Raw genomic sequence first — 24,207 nt, forward strand, 5'->3', positions numbered from 1 at the left:
TAAAAAAAAACAACTAATCGTTAAAATGTGTTCTGTATTTGTTATTATAAAGCTTCGCGCTTAAAAAAGAAAAGAAAAAAAAGCCCTGTACACTGAGAGTAAAACACAAGCTTTTTATGTATTGAGTATAATTTCAAAATGTAATGTTTAAGATGAGAAAGATCAGTTTAAAGCAAATTAAGTCCCCTAGCATTAATTACAGAGTAATTTCCCTTCTTTACTATCTGCACCAAAACGTTTGCAAATAGATAAAACTTCCATGCTTAGCAAAAGAAGTTCCTGTTTGAACAAAAAATGATAATAATGACTGCTCTTGTTGTTGGGTCAGAATATCAGATCAAAGTGCCAAGTTTAGAGAATACAAAAAATATAAATATAACAATAAATGCAGTTTGCATATAATTAGGCTTCATATTTTCTTTTTTTGTGCCCATCCCAGAGGTGCGATATTGTTTTAAACAAGATGACTGGAAATAACTGAATTGTTCCTATTTTTATGCCTAATTTGGTGTCAACTGACAAAGTATTTGCAGAGAAAATGTCAATGTTAACGTTTACCAAGGACACACGGACACACAGACACACAGACACACACACACACAGACAACCGAACACCGGGTTAAAACATAGACTCACTTTGTTTACACAAGTGAGTCAAAAAACACAGGAGCTGGCTGAAAAACTGACCGCAGCCCTGAATACATCAAACAGCAGACAGGAGAGGCGTGGTACTGACACCCCCCGCCCCCTCCCAAAACAGCACGAACCACCCGGGAAGTACAAACAAATGCGAAGCTTAAGAAACAGAACGCTGTCCCTGACATGGGGTCCCGCCCACCAGCAAAGATTCAAAACCAAACCTACAAACAGATACTTCAGCCAGCGTCACAAAACAGAATACACAGCATGAAGAAACACACGTCCCCTCAAGTAGCAGTAAAACACAAGGAGACAACAAAGAAGAAAAGAGCATCAGTGTCAGCTGGCTTAACATGACCCAAGGAGAAGACACAGACGACTCTGACAGTGATACTCACATCGATGTTTCCAAGGACGACAACACAATACTCAGAGATGACAACGAGCTCAACCACTCAGACTTGCCACGTGTTCTTGTACTGCATGATTCAGTACTCAGTGGCGTAGACTCCAAGCGGCTTGGTCATTCTTATGGACTGAACGTGAAGATGAAGAAGCCACCCACTGCAGAACAGTGCACTTTTATCATCACGTCCGACAGTCATGACGCCGTCCTTATACATGCGGGTGTAAATGACTTAAGAAATCTCGACGCAGAAGCAGCCAGCAATAAACTGACCTCAGCTGTCCAACAAATAAGAAGAGAAATGAAAGCAAGCAGCAAGATCATTATCAGCAAGGCCACAACCACCCGTCAGAAAGAGTTAAGTCGCAGAATAGACTTGTTCAACGCCTTGCTGTACACAAAGCTTCACGAACTGGACAACATCTCTTTCGTGGGTCATGACAACCTGCGTGCAGACTATCACTTGAAAGACGAGGTACACCCTAACACAAGAGGTGCTGGTCTCCTAGCAGCCAACATCGGTCGACACCTTACAACACGCTGTGGGAGAAGCCGACAGGAAAGACACGGCCACGACGTCAGTACAGACCTGTACACGACAACAGAAGAGGACATCCACGACAGCTCCAGGGTCGTTACTAAAAGGCGATCACACGAGAACAAACCAACATACGACTTCATGACGTCCAGTATAGAAACAGCAGAAACAAAACTTACATACACAAGGACACATATGGCAGCAGAAACTACACCAGCTATACCGACATCCGTAAGAGAAATAACCGGAACAACAGACACCGTCGAGCAGAGAGACACTTCAATCATACACATAAATTCAGCACATTTCCTCACTTCGACAGACAGACAGAATATCAGTATCCACGGAACAGGCCAAGGAGAGGTTGGTCTGACAGATACAACCGACGTTACTAGCCTTCATACCATGAGGACAACGATAACTTCCACCACCTCACAGGAAGACGGTACTCAGCGTTCGAGGAGGGCGACGGTGAACATGACTATTTCCCCGACACACGACGCTCCTCCCGTAAGAACGACGATGAACACAGCTACCATCCACATTCACGACGTTTAGCCCGCTCCGGATGGTCTTATTATGACAGACTACACAATACGTATTATGACCAGTAGAATGCACGCGAGCATATAAGTAGATCCACCGGGCAATAGAGCATTTCACATAAACTGTAGACATAGATAACAATCGTATCAACACTCTTTCATGGAATATCAAAGGGTTCATAGAAACAATAGATGGTATTCGCGTGTATAAACTGGAAGACTACCAATTCATCAACAAATTACCATCATATGATATTGTATTCTTGGAAGAAACTCACTTAAACTATGAACGCACAAAGAAAATGTTTATTCCAAATTTTGCTCCAGGAATCCATTATTAACGAGAAAAACATAAAAGGGCATGTAACTCTTCAGGAGGAATATCTGTCTTTGTAAGAGATGAACAAAGAGAACACATACAATTTTTACCGCAAAGCAACTGCGATCTTGCATGGATCCATATACCAAACGCAGCTGAAAAGGAAAACGACACATATATCGGCTGTTGCTATATACCACCAGTATCATCATCTTTCGGTAAACAACATTCACCCCAGATATGGGATAGGCTGGAAAACGACATAGAACATTTTTCTACAAAAGGCAATATTGGCCTATGTTGCGGTTTCAATGCAAGGACAGGAATGGTTACTGGTTACATTAACACAGACTACGATGATTATTCCTACCTGTGGTCTTACCCTGGTTATACTGATAGAGTAAACGACAGATGCTCGATGGACCAAACTGTTCACAAACTTGGTCGCAGACTAATCGATATCTACATAAGCAATGATCTGCTTATTCGAAACGGAAGGACCCTTGGTGATGTAGAAGGAAAATAGCCACATACAACAAGGTAGCAGCGTTGTAGACTATTTCATATGTCCAGAACGACTCACAAAAGACATATCTGAAATGAATGTAGAAGATATCGGCCCGTTTTCCGATCATTGTGCGCTACGATTGTCAATGTACGTGTCAGTAAGGAAAGGGAAAATAAAAAATCGCCTTACACTCACAGTAATAAGGAATGCAACAACCAAAACGAAAGTTGTACTTAATTTTTCTGGAATGAAAATTCTGACAGCGCTCTTGGTCATGCACTAAAGACAGGACAAATCAGCAAATCATAACAAGAAATCAAAAGTGATTTAAACATTTCATCCACAAATAAAAGTTGAAAAGTTCTCAGATGCGTTGACAGAAGCATCTAAGCTAGCTGTTCATCATAAGGAATTCCGTAAAAAACGTAACACAAAGCACTCCAAGAAATGGTTTGATCAGGCTTGTTACATCCAAAGACGAGAACTGAATTTTTTTAAGAAAAGCACTAAACAGAAACCCACACATGTTAAAATCATACAACAAATGTGTAAAACAGAAGAAAAAATTGTATTAAAAACAGGTAGTTCAAAGCCTGAACGAAACTATCTTAAAAGATCCTAACAGTGTATGGAAGACTCTAAAATCTCTCAACGATGCAGAAACTCCCATAGGTAATAGTCACAAACCGATGAGTAACACAAAATGGATGAAACGTCTGGAGGACATCATTGGGACACAAAGCAAAGTTGACCAAAACACAAAAGCAAAAATAAATACAGAATTAAGAAACATAAACTCGAATATAACACCCTCATATCTTGATTTTCCAATTTCCACAAAAGAGATAATCAACGCATCCAGAAACTTACACACACACAAACACACACACAAACAAACAAACAAAAAAGACAAAAAACAAAAAAAAAAAAAAAAAACGCCTGGAAAAGACGAGATTACAAACGAAATCATAAAGGCTAGCCTACCGTAAACAACAGAAATACTAAAACTATTATTTCAGTCTGTCCTTAACTCAGGCACGTTCTCAGATATGTGGAAAAAAAGGAATCGGCATACGAATCTACAAATCGGGAGACCAATTAAACCCAAACAATTATCGAGGAATAACTCTAAACAACTCACTTAGTAATCTTTTTTGTCAAATATTAAACAATCGTCTTGAAGACTGTCTTAAAGACAATCATTTCCTATCGAAAGAACAAGCAGGCTTTCGAAAATCACACAAGACCTCGGACCACATATTCATACTTAAAAAGATAATTGACGATATTTAAAAAAAAAAAAATAAAAAAAAGGAGAAAAGATTGAATTGCCTTTATTGCTGTTTTGTTGATTTTCAGAAAGCATTTAACACAGTCTGGCATCGCGCTCTAATGCTAAAAATGTATCAAATCAGTATAAATGGAAATTGCTTTAGAGTTATTCAAAGCAGGTATGAAAATGCCACACTTTGCACAAGAACTGATACGGGATTTTCTTCTGAAATACCCATATTGAAGGGGGTACTGCAGGGAAACACACTCAATCCCACTTTATTTAATATCTTTATCAATGATCTCCCAAAATGCTTGGGCGTTACTGACTCACCGTCCATAGATCTTGACAAAAATGATATTGTTCGTGTTTACTATATGCTGATGACCTAGTAATTTTGTCCACGACAAAGATAGGATTACAAAGGAAACTGGATAAACTCAATCTGTATTGTGAAAACTGGAATCTAAAAATTAACATAGACAAACCTAAAGTAATAGTTTTCACACACACCGATCCCAAAGTGCCTGTTATTTTCACAATAGGCAGTGATATAATCCAGACAACTGATTAATACAAGTAGTTGGGTATATTATTTCACAAAACTGGAACATTCTCATATGCCCAAGAGCACCTAGCCAAACAGGCATCAAAAGCAACACATTCCCTCCGACAACTCGTTAAAAACCAAGATATTCGTTTGGATATTGTACTGCAGCTTTTTGATTCGCTTGTTTTACCAATATCATCATATGGATCCGATATTTGGTTCCCATGGGCTGAAACTAAAACTACCAATTCATTCAATACAGGAATGACAGATTTCTTTAGAAACTGTATTTCTTCGAAACATTCACATGAACAAATGCATGTAAAATTTGGCAAACTGCTTCTAGGGGTGCATTTTAAAACAATGAATCTGCCAACTCTAGCAGAACTGGGCAGATTTCCAATTGGAATTCATAGTGCATGCATAGTTCTTGACCACTGGACTCATATTCTGGATGTACATGATGATAGCCATATCAAAAAGGTCTATATGTCGATGATGAACCAAACAGACACAATTAGGTACAGGTACAGGTACAGGATTGGGGACTTTCCTATAAGCCTTCTGGCTTTTTAACGTCCCTTCACTATTGTCTTAATCAAGTGTTGCACATACGCCAGGAAAAAGTTTCTTGTTCACTGATCAAAATCAAATGGTTTTATTAGAGATTTTTCATCATTGTCGATAAGATTTTTGAACTGGTTAATAGTGTTAGCTGTTTTTGTTGAGTTAGTCAGTGCATTCCAGCCTTTCACTGCTCTAAAACTAAAAGACGATTTACGAACATTTGTTCTACAATATTTTATGTAAAGATTAGTATCTGAGTTTCTGGTAACTTGGGATTTGCTAGTAGAGAAAAAGGTGCTATGATCAATGTCGACCATTCCGTTCATTATCTTAAAAACTAGTATCATGTCTCCTCTATATCTTCTATATTTTTGGGAGTGCAAATTCAAAAAGACAATTGAAAACCCCTGGATACTATTTGTAAAGAATATTCTTCACAATGCAGGATTAGGTCATGTTTGGAATAATCAGTCTACATTAAAATTTTTAGATGGTTTCGCAAATTATGAAATAAGATACACGAATCTAAGAAATGTAATGTAACAGCAGACTTAAATTTACATTACGTCAACAACTAAGAAATAGCTATATACAATTCTGGAAACAGAGAAAAAAACAACAACTGAATACAACAGATTAGACTTCTACAACAAAATTAAAAGAAACGATTATCAAATTGAGAATTATCTGACTGATATAATAGATCCTTCTCACAAACAAGCTCTGTCAACTCAGAATAAGCGTACATTATTTAAATATCGAACGAGGAAGATATTCAAAAATTCCCAGAGAAGAGAGGTTATGTGATATATATGAAGTTGTTGAAGATGAATTACATTTCTTAGATTCGTGTATCTTATTTCATAATTTGCGAAACCATCTAATTACAACTGTACAGCAGTATGATCATCAATCAAATATGATCACCAGAAAAATACAAAACAGTATCATACAACCAAGTTATTCATTCAACTGCGGTGACTGTCAAAAAACACTCGCCAGCTATGTATTTCATTGCATGCGTATTAGATGACCGTTTGTTTCTTTGTTCCTTTTGTTCTTTGTTATGTCTATTAATCCTTCGGGATTTTATGACAATAAATGAAGTCATGTCAAGTCAAGTCAAGTCAAGTCACACACACACACACACACACACACACACACACACACACACACACACACACACACACACACACACACACACACACACACACACACACACAAATACATAAATAAATAAACAAAATATAAATTCCCTACCATATTACCCTAACACACACACACACACACACACACACACACACACACACACACACACACACACACACACACACATTATGTTTGTCTGTCTCTTTCTTTTTCTCTCTCTGTCCTCGCAACCCCTCTCTCTGTTTCTCGTTCTGTCTGTCTGTTTGTGTGTCTGTTTATTTGTCTGTCTGTCTTTCTGCCTGTCTGTCTGTCTTTCTGCCTGTCTCTCTGTCTGCCTCTTTCTCTCTGTGTACTCATTTTCTGCAGACCCATCTCTCTCCTTCATTCCTTCCTCCCTTCCACCTCACTGTCTTTTTCTATATTTTCTCACTCTCTTTTATGTCTCTGTCTTTGCCTTGTCCCTCTGTCTGTCTCTGTCTGTCTCTCTCCTTTTCCCCCCTCATCTTTTCTTCCTTTCGTTCTCTCAGTCTGTGTCCTCTCTTTCCTTGAGTATCTCCCTCTCTTTCTTTTATCTGTGTGTGTGTGTGTGTGTGTGTGTGTGTGTGTGTGTGTGTGTGTGTGTGTGTGTGTGTGTGTGTGTGTGTGTGTGTGACTTGACTTGACTTGACTTGACTTGACTTCATTTATTGTCATAAAATCCCGAAGGATTAATAGACACAACAAAGAACAAAGGGAACAAAGAAATAAACGGTCATCTAATACGCATGCACTGAAATACATAGTTGGCAAGTGTTTTTTGACAGTCATCGCAGGTGAATAAATCACTTGGTTTTAGTATATTGTTTTGTATTTTTCTAGAGATCACATTTGATTGATGATCATACTGCTGTATAGTAGTGATTAGATGGCTTCGCAAATTATGAAATAAGATACACGAATCTAAGAAATGCAATTCATCTTCAACAACTTCACATATAGCACATAACCTCTCTTCTCTGGGAATGTTTGCATATCTTCCTCGTTCGATGTTTGAATAATGTGCGCTTATTCTGAGTTGACAAAGAGCTTGTTTGTGAGCAGGATCGATTTTATCAGTTAGATAATTCTCAATTTGATAATCGTTTCTTTTAATTTTGTTGTAGAAGTCTAATCTACTGTATTCAGTTTTTCTCTGTTTCCAGAATTGTACATATCTATTTCTTAGTTGTTGGCGTAATGTAAATTTAAGTCTGCTGTTACTAAATGTCGACTGATTATTCCAGTGTGTGTGTGTGTGTGTGTGTGTGTGTGTGTGTGTGTGTGTGTGTGTGTGTGTGTGTGTGTTGCTCTCCTCTCACCCCTCATTTTCTGTCTCTGGCTCTCTTTTTCTCTGTCTCCCTCTTTGTCTGTCTATTTTTCTCTCCATGTTCTCTTTTCCCCCTCGCCCCTCGCTCTCCTTCATGTTTTCATTTTGGTCTTTTTGTTTTGTTTTATTTGTTTTTTCTTTCACAATCTCTGTCTCCGTGTATGTCTCCATCTCTGTCTGTCTGTCCGTCTGTCGACTCTTTCTCTCTCCCTCCCTCCCTCTCTGTTAATCTCTGTCTTTATTTCAACCGTCTTTTTCCTGTTCTTTTTTCTCCCTCCTCTTTCTATGTCTCTTTTTCTCCCTCACCCACCCTCTCTCTCTCTATCTGTCTCTCTGTCTGTCTCTCCCTCTCACTTTCTCTATCTCTGATGGCCGTGAACAGAGCGGTTTTTTTTAATTTTATTATGTACCTGCTGCAGTGAACGTGGCCAGAAATCTGCCGGAATCTGCCTACACTCAGAGCTCTAGGTACAAATCTGCCGCAAATTCTGGTAACGCTGCCAACGGCAACACTGACGGATATTACTCTGAGAACAACTGTATCCACACTGGTGCGGGTGACTTCAACCCCTGGTGGGAGGTGGACCTGGGCAAGGCCTACTACATCTACAATATCAGGATTTGGGCACGGGATGGATGTATGTCAAACTCCTGTCTGTCCATTTGTGTGTGTGTGTGTGTGTGTGTGTGTGTGTGTGTGTGTGTGTGTGTGTGTGTGTGTGTGTGTGTGTGTGTGTGTGTGTGTGTGTGCGTGAATGTGCGCGCGCATGTACATCTGCGTGCCCACCTACCTGCCTGCCTGCCTGCCTGCCTGCCTGCCTGTCTTTCTTCCTCTGTGTGTCTGCCTGTCTCTCTTTGTCTCTCAGGCACAAGAGCTAAGTATGGCAAACTTGCATGCTGAAATCAAACATAGATATTTTGTTCATAGAAACACGCTGAATTCCATGCTTTGTCTGCTAACTGTTTAACACAGTGCAGTAAGTGTCTGTTCAAGTTCAAGTGAGTGTTTAGATTTTCACACATACAGATGCAAATCAACACATGTACGTGTGCATTAAAGTCATGGCATCTTGTTAACACTACTGTATGAAATCGTTTCTTCTTTTCTTCTTCTTTTTTTTTCCTAAACTTGAGGTGAAATATTTTGATTGATTGCTCTATCATCGCCATTTCTTATTTAAAAAAAATGCTTTTGTCACACGCGCCTTTTTATATTTTGTCTTTTTTGCTCCGTATTATATAAAGAACAAACAATCAATCAATCAAATAAACAAACAAACGGAAAATCAAAATAGTTTTAAACACCTGTACAAAGGAGTTAGGGGATGGATGATGAATGGAGGAGGGAGAGGGCAGGAAGGGAGGTAAGGCGCCTCGTTGCGGCATGTATTATCGCCCCTGCATGTACTGTCGCCGGCGACAATACGTGCAGACCTCACTGCATATATTGTCGCCCTGCACATAGTGTCGCCGGCGACAATACGTGCAGGCCTTTACTGCATATATTGTCGCCAGTTTTTAAAATTGAGAATTCAATGTAGAAATTATGATAGTATTGTGATGATCACGATGATAAAGGTTGTAGTGGGTGTGTATAAGAGAGAGAGAGAGAGAGAGAGAGAGAGAGAGAGAGAGAGAGAGAGGGAGAGACAGACAGACAGACAGACAGACAGACAGATAGATGCCTTTCATTTCTGAGGGAAACAGAATAAGCAAACAATTGCTTTTTTTTCATCCAGCCCTCAAATAGGAAAATGTCAAAAAGAAATAACATGAAGAAAACACTCACACAAACAAGAACACAACAATATATGCGTGTGTGTACACGGACACATGCACACAAAAACAACATAAACATTAACAACAACAACAACAACACACAACTATGATAAGAACAGCAACACGACACTAGACCAAGTGCACTCGGACTGTGCAGTTCTTTTTTGGTAGTGGCAAATATTGCAGAAGGGTGATATGTGCAGTGAGGGTCTGCACATAATTTGTTGTCGCCGGCGACAATACGCGCAGAAGGACGACAATACATGCAGTAAGGATCTGCACGAATTGTCGCCGGCGACAAAATGTGCAGAGCGACAATACATGCAGTAAGGCTTGCACACAATGTCGCCGGCGACAATATGTGCAGACGGGCGACAATACATGCAGTGAGGGCTGTACCTATTGTCGCCGGCGACAATACATGCAGGGGCGACAATACGTGCCGCAACACGCCTCTCATACGTAAACATCATTTCCTTCGGTCAGCCACTACAAAGCAAACCACACACACACACACACACACACACACACGAATCAAATAATCAATCGACGAATCAACTAATCAGTCTCTTTCTGTTGTCCAGATGCAAGGCGCCTGTACCCGTTTACTATCACAGTGGACAACACACAGTGCGTGTACGCTCCACAGCGGTCAGGGGACAGATCAATCACCGTGAACTGCAGCCAGCCTCTCCGTGGCCAGGTGGTCCGCATCACACGGGAATACACCCGTGTTTGGGACTATCAGTTAAACATGTGTGAATTTCAAATTTTTGGTAAGTGTGCGTCATTGTCCTAGGTTTTCAAGTGTTTGTTTTGTGTGGTCACTTCATCAACACATTAGCTGGGGATGTTTTCAGTTTGTAAAATAATCCTTTGTGTTTCGTGAACAGTTCGACTTCCACTTTCTTCGGGGGGAAAAGTAATGGATTGTGGAGGCAGGCACTTTGGTTAGGTCTGTATAAAGGTTTATGTCGATCAGTGTTATTAAATTTTGATTTTTGGAACTTTTGTGTGTGTGTTGGTCTTCCTTACATGCTCTTCCTCGTCGTTTTCCTTCATTCTCGTGTCCACTCATCGTACTGTTCGGGATGACAAGCAGATGTTGTTTTTCATGACCAGATGTGGGTCTGTGCTTCCTGCCTTCAGATGATGTCATTCCACGGGGATAGACTTTCACTTGTCATTAAGTTTTTTTTGTTTTGTTTTTTGTTTCTTTTTTGTTTTGTTTTGTTTTGTTTTGTTTTTTGTTTGTTTTTGTTGTGTTTTTTGTTTTTGTTTTTTTGTTGTTTTTGTTTTTGTTTTTTTTTTTGCTTTGCTTTATGCCTCAGACGCACGCAGTTCATGAAGCACCTGTGCTTTAGCTTTGGTTCTCCGCGCGCCCCCCTCCCCACACCCACCCCACACCCGTCTTTTTATTTATTTTTTTATTTTTTATTTTTTTTTAGTTCTTCAGGTGCCTTCTTTTATAACCATTTTTTTGTTATCATGGTTTTTGTTTTGTTTTTGTTTTTGCTTTTTGCCACAGATGCATGCAGTTCGTGAAGCACCTGTGTTTTAGCTTTGATCCCCCCCCCCCCCCTCCCCCACCCCGCTTTTTTTTATATTATTTTTTTTATTTTTAGTTCTTTAAATGCCTTCTTTTTAACCTTTTTTTTTTGCTCCCGGTATTTTCACCCCTCTTTTTCATTTACTGCTCTGCTGTGTGACTTGACCTGTTTCGTTGTACCCATTAGAATGACTGAACCATGTATTTCTTTCTGTATGATCTGACAAAATGTTCCGCGTGACAGTGTGCAACCCAGGTTACTACGGTGTGGACTGCAATCTGCGCTGCAATGACCACTGCTCCTCTGAAGGTTGCTTCATGAACAACGGAACGTGTATCAGTAGGTGTTGCTCCCTCTTTTTGTCCATCTCTGTGTCTGTGTTTGTCTCTGTCTTTCTCTCCATCTCTCCTTCGCCCCCCTATCTATGTTGCTGTTTCTGCCCCTCGCTTTCTGCCCCTCTCTCATTCTCTCGCTCACTCTTTCCATCAGTCTCTCTCCTTCTCTCTCTCTCTCCTCTCTCTCTCTCTCCTTCTCTGTCTCTATCTATCTATCTGTTTTTTTCTCTCTTTCTCTCCCTCTCTTTCTCTCAGAATGTTTTAACTCGTCTGAGATTAGGCGTATCACCATTAAAAACACACAAACTACGTTTCACAGACAATGCTTGTGAAAGAAAATTTGATTGTCCATTTTGCAGATATCACAGAGAAACAGAAGTTCACTTCATTTTGTCTTGTCCCAAATATTATGAACCTAGGGAACTGTACGTTGCAAAGAAGTATTTCAAGCGTCATTCTAACTTCAAACTGTCGCTATTACTTGCTAACAAAAACAAAACTGTTCAAACACGTCTCGCCACTCATATTTGCAAAACTTATCAATCATTGCTGTGTTATTTTTATGCCACACCTCTGAATGTGTTGACCTCTTTTGATATGGGTCAAAGGCCTAATCAATAAATATGTCAAGACTCAAGACTCTCTCTCTCTCTCTCTCTCTCTCTCTCTCTCTCTCCCCTCCTCTCCTTCTCATCCTCCTCCCCATGTTTTTTTTTCTTCTGTGGTTGATTCAGTCAACATCACACTCAGGTTATTGAGAAAGACCAAACGTTATCAGCAAACTCAAGCTGAATCTTAGGAGTTAGACGGACAGCGGGAAATAAAGGAAATCGGAAGTATACACTTAGAGGGAGAGGGAGAGAGAGAGAGAGAGAGAGAGAGAGAGAGAGAGAGAGAGAATACAGATAGATACAGAAAGAAAATATTAACTCTCATCATTGCTTCATGTAAGCGTATGATTATCTAGATAAGAAGACTTAATGACACACATGTATATCTGCATGTTTATATATATATATATATATATATGTGTGTGTGTGTGTGTGTGTGTGCGTGCGTGCGCGCGCGCGCGCGTGTGTGTGTGTGTGTGTGTGTGTGTGTGTGTTCATACAGTATGAACCCTTGAATACGTGTCTATATATGTAGATAAATATTCACACACAAACATAGATATATAAGTAAGTAGATACTAACGTATCAGGAGACGTGTATTTCTGCAGTTGATGATACCCCATGTGGCATGCACACACACACACACACACACACACACACACACACACACACACACACACACACACACACGAATCAGAAGGCGTTTACTCTCTGCAGTTAATCATGCACACATGTCCACATGTATGACAGTGATACAGACATAAGCACGCACACATTTAATGTAAGAGAATAGTTCACCTTTATTTACTTCCTGCACGGAGAAGGAGGAGGAAGAAGAAGAAGAAGAGGAAGTGGTATGTACATACAGTCTCAGAGCGGGTATGCATATATCTTCAGGTCCGTAGAAGCGTGCACTGGGACGGGAAAGGGGCATGTCTTCAGTATCTTAGGGGAGGACGCGATTTCAGTTCCTGAGGGGGTAGGTATTAATATATTTTAATATATCTTCAAAACTGGTGAGAGTAGAGAGAGCACTAACGATTCTTCAAAGGGAAAGGGAGGGCAGTGTACAGGGAGAAGGGCAGATACAAACTATCTTCTACTGCTGAGAGGGGAGAGAAGGCAGGGGGTGTAAATCTCTAAGTTTTGAGGGGGATCAGGTGAAATATAATTCACAATTCATGAACGAGCTGAAGAAGGATGTACACATAGATTCTGTTTTTCAAGGGGGAGATAATCATTCTGACGTTACAGCGTGGGCTGGTACGGAGAACAGTGTTTGACCAGATGTCCTTCTGCCCACTGTCTGGACAACAAATGTGACCGACACACAGGTGTTTGTCTGGCCTGTGAAGACAACCTTGTTGGAGACAACTGCACTGGTTATGTTGTCCATAGTCGTCATAACTTTTGCCTGGCTGGGTTTGACTCTGTGTGTACATGCGCGCGCATTTGTGTGTGTTTGCGCGCGTGCGTTTTTGTTGATTCATTAGGTATTATCTGTTGCTAATGAAGGTGTACAGGCTGAAATGTTGTTCAGATGAACGAGCAATGGTTGGCATATGTTCGTAGGAACTTGTGTGCTTTTCTTTTTGTTCAAAGAAAGAACAGTCAAGGAACAGAATGTAAAGGCACGTTCCTTTGAGAGATTTTAAACTGAGGGACCAGGAATTGAGATGGCGAGATAAGCGACCAATCAATAACAGTGAAACATATAATTTCATTCTTTGTTTTCACGTGGAAAGTTTTACGGCATGTGCTGTCAGGCATTGTTACATCGATGAAACAGCAAAGGAACACAACCCTATCTCTCCGTCAGTAAATGACAACACGGACTTGATGTCCTAGGGGAGGTAATTGAGATGAGCACACTTTCAACAGTAACTTTTCTGATAAAAGGAAATTTCACTTCTTTTTTTTTCTTGATTACCCTTTTTCGGTTGCGTATCAAGAAATCTCCTTTCAAAGGTCGACTGTCGAACCGTGGGGAATAGTCAGCTTGTCTGGAATCTTCTCTGTTATAGTGAATTGTTAGCCATACATTGATGTCACGACAATGTTTGATGCCATATTCATATTTTTTCTCAACATTCTCTTTCTGTGTCGTTCCGTGCTCAAGCAATTTTCGATGCCCTATTTTCTGATACACGTGGGTTTGTTTCCAAGTTTGTAGAGCTGATTTTTGCATATGGTGGAGAACTGCTTGCGAAATCTGGCTGCATCTGTTGACTCAGCATTGCCAACCGTTCACACACCTGGTGAGTCCCCGAAAGAAGAAATGGTCATCGCTTGCCAAGGTTGCAATCAAAGAAAAGCCGAGTTCGCTTTGTAGCTATCAATTTAAAATTGTATTTGCCCTCTTCTGTCACACTTCTATTCATTTCCAAATCAAATTATTTCTTTCACAATGCCATTCTACTTTGCTGCTTGTTTTCATCCGGCTGACAGACGCATGTGGAATAGGCAGCTGGTGAGATTTTCTGGAAAATAATTTGATGAGGATTTCTTCCCCCATGTGACTGGTTGATTCAGGAAATATGATCATGCTTAGAAAAAAAAAAAATGACTGCGTGGATGTGATAGATAAAGGGAGACAATTGCGATTTTTAGTAACTGTCTAAAAGCCGTTCTTGCTTCTTTTATTGCATATGCACTTCGCTAAGAAAAAAAAATAGAAAAAAAGTTTCATCTTTTTCATATCATTTATTACTCTTTCGTTTCCACTTGGCGCCCATGTAATGTTAGAGTGGGGTTTCACTGGCACACGGCAAGTTGTTTCCCAGTTGTGGGGAGCTGCTCCTTGCATGTGTAAGAGACTTTCTGCACCGCTGGTAACGGGTGCACACAAGCCAGTCAGATCCGCAAAGAACGAAATAACCATCACTTGGAAACAGCTGCAGACAAGTGCTGTGCATCCCTTGTGGAGGACCTACAGATGAGCTGAGCATTCTGTGGAGTGATGTACACATCGATTGCCCTCTTCTGTTAAACCTCATCCAGTTAAGACATTCAAAACTGGATGACTCTAAATAAGTTCCAATTGAACACGGACAAAACTGAAGCAATGATCAAATGAAGTAAACAAAAACTCTCTTCTATCACAACTGACACAATCAAACTTGGCAGTGCATCCATCCCTCTTTCCAGTTCAGTCGGGAACCTCGGCGTTGTCCTTGACAACACACTGTCCATGCAAAACTTTATCAGTCAGACATGTCAATCCTGCTACTGCCAATTGCGGCGCATCAGTGCCATCCGGAAATATCTGTCAATTGACGCAACATCTAGACTTGTCGTTTCTCTCATTCTCTCTTGCCTTGACTACTGTAACTCTCTATTGTCTGCTTTGCCTGCTTGATCCATTCAGTCCTTTCAGCGCATACAAAACTCTGCTGCCCGACTCGTCCTCAGAAAGAAAAGATCCGAGCACATCACTTCTATTTTGCAACATCTCCACTGGCTCCCTGTCTCACACAGAATAGAGTACAAGATCAGTACTCTATGTTATAAATGTATTCACAAATCTGCCCCTTCCTATCTCTGTGGTTCTCGTGTTCACTAATTCGTGTTTATTTGTGTGTGTGTGTGTGTGTGTGTGTGTGTGTGTGTGTGTGTGTGTGTGAGGGGGCGGGGATGGGGGGGGGGGGACACGTGCGTGTGTGTGCGTGTTCACGAATGTGTATGTGCACTTGTGTGTATATACTTGCTTGAATGGATGTGTACGATTTATTTTCCCCTATTTCAGACTGCAAGAGGGGAACGTACGGACTGAACTGTTCCCAGCAGTGTGGACAATGTAGGAACCGCACATACTGTGACCGTGAGGACGGCTCCTGTTCCAGCTGTGCCGCTGGCTGGCAGATGCCCCTGTGTCAGGAAGGTAAGACTCAACTTTAAGCCCCACTACAGGCCTGATCCTGTCAGGCATGTCAGTCGACGACGTCCGTGTGTGGTGCGACGGACAATAAACTATGCCGTTCTGCAGTGTCTGGGGTCTGATTGGGATCCGGTGTACTTTATTTCTCATGCGACAAAAGGGCGTGCGATTAGGACTGAAAAACACAATCGAACACAAGTTTCGCAAAATGGCTACACCCAGTACTTTGCGGCGTGTGAACCTGTTTATAACTGTCACATACGACATTTCTGAAAAAGTACCAATCAAAATCCACAATTAAACTTACACTCAAGCGTGATAACGCACAGGAACGCAGTCGAACTGACCGGTGTGAAAACCACAGTCGTGTGAAGCAAAGGGTTGAGCCTTTAATTAAAGGGAGAAAACCGTAGATAACCCACAGCTCAATTGCAGCTTGGTTCTCCCTGGCTCACCAGTATGGTGGCCTTTGGTACTGACCGAATAAAACTCCTGAATTCAATACCCTGCCCGGCCTCTACTAATATTTGTATTTGTATTCCTTTTTATCACAACAGATTTCTCTGTGTGAAATTCGGGCTGCTCTCCCCAGGGAGAGCGCGTCCCTACACTACAGCGCCACCCTTTTTTTTGTACAAAAGTATGGATACGAGCGAGAAAACTATTAAGTGAATAACAAGAAAGTCACAAACATCACACGAACTACTGAAAACTTGTATCATGGCCACCAAACCTTGTAGGATGAATCTTCAAATTTCGGAGTGGCACAATGGGGATAACAGGTATCTCACCCACATGTTAAACGCGATCAGCAAGCCAGAATTATCAGTTAAGTTCCATATCGAGCAGATGTTCATGGTGTTTCAAGTGAAGTGGTGGCCTTGTGGTGATGCAACTGACAAGCATGCAAGTGCCGACTGGTTCGGTTTACATATATGAACCGGTATTTGTACTCCTCGGCCTCTCCCCACACCTTTCACTAAACCTTGAGTGGTGGCCTGGGTGTTAGTCTCTCTTTGTGCAACATGTACCTAGCGCACATAAAAGAACCCAAAGCAACAAAAGGGTTGCCCCAGGCAAAATTCTACAGAAAAATCCACTTTGATAGGAAAGCAAATACAACTGTAGTCAGGAAACAGGAACAAAAAGTGGCGCTGCACCGTGGCGAATCATTAACCCGTGGGAGAGCGGCCTGAAATTGACAAAAGTGACAACACAACACAACACAACACAGCGCAGCGCAGCGCAACGCAACGCAACACAACACAACGCAACGCAACACAACACACCACACCACACCACACCACATCACAACACAGCGCAACACACCACACCACACCACACCACACAACACCACAACACAACACAACGCAGCACATCGCAACGCAACACAACACAACGCAACGCAACACAACACAACACAACACATTGGCATGAAGATGTGTGGCATGCGTGAGCAAATGTGACGGCAAACATTTTTTTTTTCTGATGAATATTAGTGCCCCAGCCTCATTGAAAATCTGGGTGGTGGTGTTTTGTTTTGTTTTTTGTTTTTGTTTTGTTTTTTCGTTCTTTACCCATTTTCTTCCCCAGAATGTGAGGACGGTAGCTACGGCATAAACTGCAGGGAGAAATGTGGACACTGCAAGGACGGGGCGGTGTGTGACAAAGAGACTGGAGATTGTCTGCTGTGTGAGCCTGGCTGGTACCCTCACAAATGTCAGACACGTGAGTATCGTAATACCTCCACCCGTGTGTCTTTCCCCGTCCGTTTCCCGCTACCCATTTTCTGCTCCTCCCCTCACCCTTCCATGGACTCTGTGCATTGTTTCCATTCACTCAGTCGTTGATGGCGCGCCTCTTCCAAGACGAGGTCTGTAACAGGGACCGCTGCTGCTGCAGGATTGGATTGTTCGTCCCTCGTAGAAGGTGGTCAGCATCCACAGTGTGAACGTCAAGTGGAGAAATGCATTGTCTTGCAAGAGGAGCCTGCTACTACTAGTACTAATTGTACTAGTACTAGTACTACTACAATAAATTATGGTAACCTGTCTTAAAGGCCTCAAAACCAGGCATTCATTAACACTCACACACACACACATACATTCTTTTTTTTATAATTATATATATATATATATATATATATATATATATAGAGAGAGAGAGAGAGAGAGAGAGACAGACAGACAGACAGACAGACAGAGACAAACAGTGCAGTCAAGGTCACTAAGTTTAGTCAGTACTCAGAAAGAGAAGTATCATGCTGGTCTTGGAAGCGACAGCTAGAATGATAATTATTATCTCAATCGTTTCTCTTTTTCGCTTTTATTCCACAAGATTTCTGTCCCCCTTTTCCCCACAAGACGTCTGTCCTCTTTTTCTCCACAAGACGTCTGTCCCTTTTTTTCCCCCCATAAGATTTCTGTCCCTGTTTTTCCTCACAAGACTTCTGTCCCCTTTTTTTCCCCCACAAGACTTCTGTCCCCTTTTCCCCCCACAAGACGTCTGTCCCTTTTTTCCCCCATAAGATTTCTGTCCCTTTTTTTCCTCACAAGACTTCTGTCCCTTTTTCCCCACAAGACTTCTATTCCCCTTTTTTCCCCGCAAGACTTCTGTCCCTTTTTTTCCTCACAAGACGTCTGTCCCCTTTTCCCCCACAAGACTTCTATTCCCTTTTTTCCCCACAAGACTTCTGCCCCCCCCCCCCCCTTTTTTTTTTTTTTACCACAAGGCTTCTATCCTCTTTTTGTCCACAAGACGTGTGTCCCGTTTTCCCCCACAAGACTTCTGTCCCTTTTCTTCCCCACAAGACTTATGTCCCTTTTCTTCCCCACAAGACTTCTGTCCCCGTTTCCCCCACAAGGCTTCTGTCCCCGTTTCCCCCACAAGACTTCTGTCCCCGTTTCCCCCCCACAAGACGTCTGTCCCTTTTTTCCCCCATAAGATTTCTGTCCCTTTTTTTCCTCACAAGACTTCTGTCCCTTTTTCCCCCACAAGACTTCTATCCCCCTTTTTTTCCCCGCAAGACTTCTGTCCCCTTTTTTCCCCACAAGACTTCTGTCCCCATTTTCCCCCACAAGACTTCTGTTCCCTTTTCCCCCACAAGACGTCTGTCCCCTTTCCCCCCACAAGACTTCTATTCCCTTTTTTCCCCACAAGACTTCTGCCCCCCCCCCTTTTTTTTTTACCACAAGGCTTCTATCCTCTTTTTGTCCACAAGACGTGTGTCCCGTTTTCCCCCACAAGACTTCTGTCCCTTTTCTTCCCCACAAGACTTATGTCCCTTTTCTTCCCCACAAGACTTCTGTCCCCGTTTCCCCCACAAGGCTTCTGTCCCCGTTTCCCCCACAAGACTTCTGTCCCCGTTTCCCCCCCACAAGACGTCTGTCCCTTTTTTCCCCCATAAGATTTCTGTCCCTTTTTTTCCTCACAAGACTTCTGTCCCTTTTTCCCCCACAAGACTTCTATCCCCCTTTTTTTCCCCGCAAGACTTCTGTCCCCTTTTTTTCCCCACAAGACTTCTGTCCCCATTTTCCCCCACAAGACTTCTGTTCCCTTTTCCCCCACAAGACGTCTGTCCCCTTTTCCCCCACAAGACTTTTATTCCCTTTTTTCCCCCACAAGACGTCTGTCCCCCCCCCCCCTTTTTTTTTTTTTTACCACAAGGCTTCTATCCTCTTTTTGTCCACAAGACGTGTGTCCCGTTTTCCCCCACAAGACTTCTGTCCCCGTTTCCCCCCACAAGACCTCTGTCCCATTTTTCCCCACACGACTTCTGTCCCCTTTTTTCCCCCACAAGACTTCTGTCCCCTTTTTCCCCACAAGATTTCTGTTCCCTTTTTTCCCCACAAGATTTCTGTTCCCTTTTTTGGCCACAAGATTTCTGTTCCCTTTTTTCCCCCACAAGATTTCTGTTCCCTTTTTTGGCCACAAGAGTTCTGTCCCCTTTTCCCCTACAAGACGTCTGTCCCCCTTTTTTCCCCCACAAGACGTCTGTCCCCCTTTTTCCCCCACAAGACGTCTGTCCCCTTTTTCCCCCCACAAGACGTCTGTCCCCCTTTTTCCCCCACAAGACGTCTGTCCCCCTTTTTCCCCCACAAGACGTCTGTCCCCTTTTCCCCCCACAGGACGTCTGTCCCCCTTCCCCCCCCACAAGACGTCTGTCCCCCTTTTTTTCCCCACAAGACTTCTGTCCCCTTTTTCCCCACAAGACTTCAGTCCCCTTTTTTGGCCACAAGAGTTCTGTCCCCTTTTCCCCTACAAGACTTCTGTCCCCTTTTTTCCCCACAAGATTTCTGTCCCCGTTTTTTTTCCTCACAAGACTTCTGTCCCCTTTTCCCCCACAAGATTTCTGTTCCCTTTCCCCCCCACAAGATTTGTGTCCCCTTTTTTCCCCCTCAAGACGCCTGTCCCCTTTTCCCCCACAAGACTTCTGTCCCCTCCCCCACCCGCACAAGACGTCTGTCCCCATTTTCCCCCCACAAGACTTCTGTCCCCTTTTTTCCCCACAAGACTTCTGTCCCCTTTTCCCCCCACAAGACTTCTGTCCCTTTTTTTTCCCCACAAGACGTCTGTCCCTTTTTCCCCCCACAAGACTTCTGTCCCTTTTTTTTTCCCCACAAGACTTCTGTCCCCTTTTTTTGCCCACAAGACTTCTGTCCCTTTTTTTTCCCCACAAGACGTCTGTCCCTTTTTTCCCCCATAAGATTTCTGTCCCCTTTTTTCCCCACAAGACTTCTGCCCCTTTTTTCCCCCACAAGACGTCTGTCCCCCTTTTTCCCCCACAAGACGTCTGTCCTCCTTTTCCCCCTCAAGACGCCTGTCCCCTTTTCCCCCACAAGACTTCTGTCCCCTCCCCCACCCCCACAAGACGTCTGTCCCCTTTTCCCCCCCACAAGACTTCTGTCCCTTTTTTTTCCCCACACAAGACGTCTGTCCCTTTTTTCCCCCATAAGATTTCTGTCCCTTTTTTTCCTCACAAGACTTCTGTCCCCTTTTTTTCCCCACAAGACGTCTGTCCCTTTTCCCCCCACAAGACTTCTGTCCCTTTTTTTCCCCACAAGACTTCTGTCCCCTTTTTTTGCCCACAAGACTTCTGCCCCTTTTTTCCCCCACAAGACTTCTGTCCCTTTTTCCCCAAAAGACTTCTATCCCCCTTTTTTTTTCCCCGCAAGACTTCTGACCCTTTTTTTCCCCCCACAAGACTTCTGTTACCTTTTCCCCCCACAAGACGTCTGTCCCCTTTTTTCACCCACAAGACTTCTGTCCCCTTTTTCCCCACAAGACTTCTGTTCCCTTTTTCCCCACAAGACTTCTGTTCCCTTTTCCCCCACAAGACGTCTGTCCCCTTTTTCCTCACAAGACTTCTATTCCCTTTTTTCCCCCACAAGACGTCTGTCCCCCCCCCCCCCCCCTTTTTTTTTTTTTTACCACAAGGCTTCTATCCTCTTTTTGTCCACAAGACGCGTGTCCCGTTTTCCCCCACAAGACTTCTGTCCCCGTTTCCCCCCACAAGACCTCTGTCCCATTTTTCCCCACACGACTTCTGTCCCCTTTTTTTCCCCCACAAGACTTCTGCCCCTCCTTTTCCTAACAAGACTTCTGTCCCCCTTTTTCCCCCACAAGACTTCTGTTCCCTTTTTCCTCACAAGACTTCTGTCCCCTTTTCCCCCACAAGACTTTGTTTTCCTTTTTTTTTCCACAAGATGTCTGCTCCCTTTATTTTTCCCCAAGATTTCTGTCCCCTTTTATTTTTCCACATGACTTTAAGTTCCTTTTCTGCACAAGTCTTCCCCTTTCTTTACGAGGCAGATGCAAGACCAGCAGCATAATCCAGTGCGCTTAGTAATGACCTTGAGTGCAGCTTAGTGCATTCCTCAGAAGCTGAAAACTGACATTTGATTTTTCTAAAAAAAATTTGTTCTTCCTTTGATCATGTTAATCTTATATCGCTTTTTTTTCTTTTTTTCTTTTTTTGCAAGCAAAGGAGGCCAATGTTTCACTCCATGTTTACTGATTTCTGGAGCAGGTCAATGTGGGTGTAGGGTGGGAATCCAGGAAGGAAAGTCGGGTGGACGTGAATAAATGAATCTTTCCTACCTTTCCATTTATTCAAATTATTGTTTTCTTTCTTCTCGTTTCTTTTTCTTCTTTTTTTTCTGTTTCTGAACCTCGAGGGCGTCTCCTCTTGTTTTCTGTTGCAGCATGCCAGGATGGATGGTATGGTCTGAACTGTGGGCAGAGATGTGGCCGCTGTCTGAATAATGCTGCGTGCAACAAGACGAACGGCTACTGTCCATGTCCTGTAGGAAAACAGCCTCCACTGTGTGACAAAGGTAAGGCTGCTGTCGTAAAGCTGCTGTCTTGTGAAAGGAAAAGATGAATGATCATGGAGATAAACTGACCTCTTCAAGAATTTGTTCCAGCACATCTGACAAGTAATCAGCTGCACCTCAGAGTCTGGTCAGTCCGCTCAAACCGAGAGGATTACGTGTGAAGGTAGTCCGGTGTGTGAAAGGAAATGGCTGAAGAACACTGAAGTCTGGTGATGAAAGTGGACATGGCAGAAACGTTAACTACTTCAAAGGGTGACCCGCCAACCAGTGATCCCAAGATGCCTCTCTGTCTCTCTCTTTGTCTCTCTGTTTCTCTGTCTCTGTCTGTCTGTCTGTCTGTCTGTCTCTCTCTCTCTTCCCCCTCTCTCTCTCATGCGCATAAACATACACACGTACGCACACACATATACACACACACATACATATATTATAGTTCGAAATTCAATAGGAGTGTGTTTTTTTATGGTGCGTACTACATATCCCTTTTTTCTTTTGGTTTGTTTTTTGTTCATGTTGTTAATTGCCGTTACACTTACTCTTATGGATTGTTAATCCCACTATTCTAGCCTATCATTTCTCTGTATATCACTCTTTAATCCACCATCACCCCCACCCCCACCTTCCACACACAAACACACATATATAAACATGACACGTCTAATGTTACTTAAAGAGAAAAGACCTGAAATTAAAGAAAGAATACATAAACACATAATTCAAATATTTTTCGTCATGTCATCAGTGTCATGAGAGATTAGATTTATATATCGTGTATGCATTTTCTAGCATATGCTTCTTTAGCTATTCAGTAAATCATCTGCCCGTTTATATTATTCCCAGGAAAAGCTTCATCATTTCGCAATACATCATTTATCAATCAGATTTCAATTGTACAGTGGTATATTCGTTGTGTTCATTGCTTAACTAAACAGTTCAGAGATTTCAGACAACACTCGGTGTCATGATTCATATCACACGGATACTGAGTGATACGGATAATCTATTGAATAAAAGCCACAGATCCTCGTGGAATGCTATAGACACGCATTCAAAACCTGAAAAAAGTCATATCAATGAAAGTGCACAGTAGCTAATGATGAACTAAATAACTATCAATAATCAACAACAAAGTATGTCGCCTTTTAACTATTTGAAGTGAAGTAGAAACAAAGCTTCAATCAAGCTGAAGTGTACACACACACACACAGACGGACAGAGAGTCAGGCTGACAGAGACTCAAACGATAAAGACGAAACGGGAGAAAGAGAGAGGGGAACCAAACACTGTACTCAATGCACGAGGCACCAGAGTACGGTTCTAGATGAGCAGCACTGAACAGAGGGTTGTCTTCTCTTGCCCCAGACTGCCAGGACAAGACCTACGGACAGGACTGCCGGGAGAAGTGTGGACACTGCAGGGAGGGGTCAGTGTGTGACCCCGTCACTGGACATTGTCCACAGGGCTGTCAACCTGGCTGGATGGACAACACAGGACTCTCTGTCCACCAGTGTGACACAGGTCAGTACTGGAGCACAGAGCGGTAGGAGAGAGAGAGAGAGAGAGAGAGAGAGAGAGAGAGAGAGTCACACACACACACACACACACACAAAGAGAGAGAGAGTGTGTGTGTGTGTGGGGGCGGGTGTGTGTGTGTGTGTGTGTGTGTGTGTGTGTGTGTGTGTGTGTGTGATGTCCATAAACTCACCTTTTTGGTCAACAAATTAGAAACATCGGGTACCTGCCGCCTAAGGACAGCTTTACACTGAACGTCCACAGCCACCAGAACTGAAGACCCACGTCGTATCACACGGGCACGTGACTCCAGCTGCACGTGGTGCTAGTAAGGATTTTAGATCTGGTAAAGATGAGCTGTTATGAAC

The 24,207-nt window shown here is 42.6% G+C and overlaps 1 protein-coding gene across 1 annotated transcript in view; it reads left to right on the top strand.

The window, feature by feature from the left end:
* LOC143285267 (uncharacterized) overlaps positions 1-24,207 on the top strand; it is a 38,370-nt gene that overhangs the window by 5,736 nt on the left and 8,427 nt on the right. Inside the window, exons 2-8 of the mRNA XM_076592525.1 lie at positions 8,259-8,477; positions 10,203-10,394; positions 11,412-11,507; positions 15,861-15,995; positions 17,586-17,720; positions 22,196-22,327; positions 23,690-23,845. Coding sequence (XP_076448640.1) covers positions 8,259-8,477; positions 10,203-10,394; positions 11,412-11,507; positions 15,861-15,995; positions 17,586-17,720; positions 22,196-22,327; positions 23,690-23,845 — 1,065 coding nt within the window. The remainder of the gene's footprint in view (positions 1-8,258; positions 8,478-10,202; positions 10,395-11,411; positions 11,508-15,860; positions 15,996-17,585; positions 17,721-22,195; positions 22,328-23,689; positions 23,846-24,207) is intronic.

This window comes from Babylonia areolata, chromosome 8 (assembly GCF_041734735.1).
Source record: "Babylonia areolata isolate BAREFJ2019XMU chromosome 8, ASM4173473v1, whole genome shotgun sequence".
NCBI classification, from domain to species: Eukaryota; Metazoa; Mollusca; class Gastropoda; order Neogastropoda; family Buccinidae; genus Babylonia; species Babylonia areolata.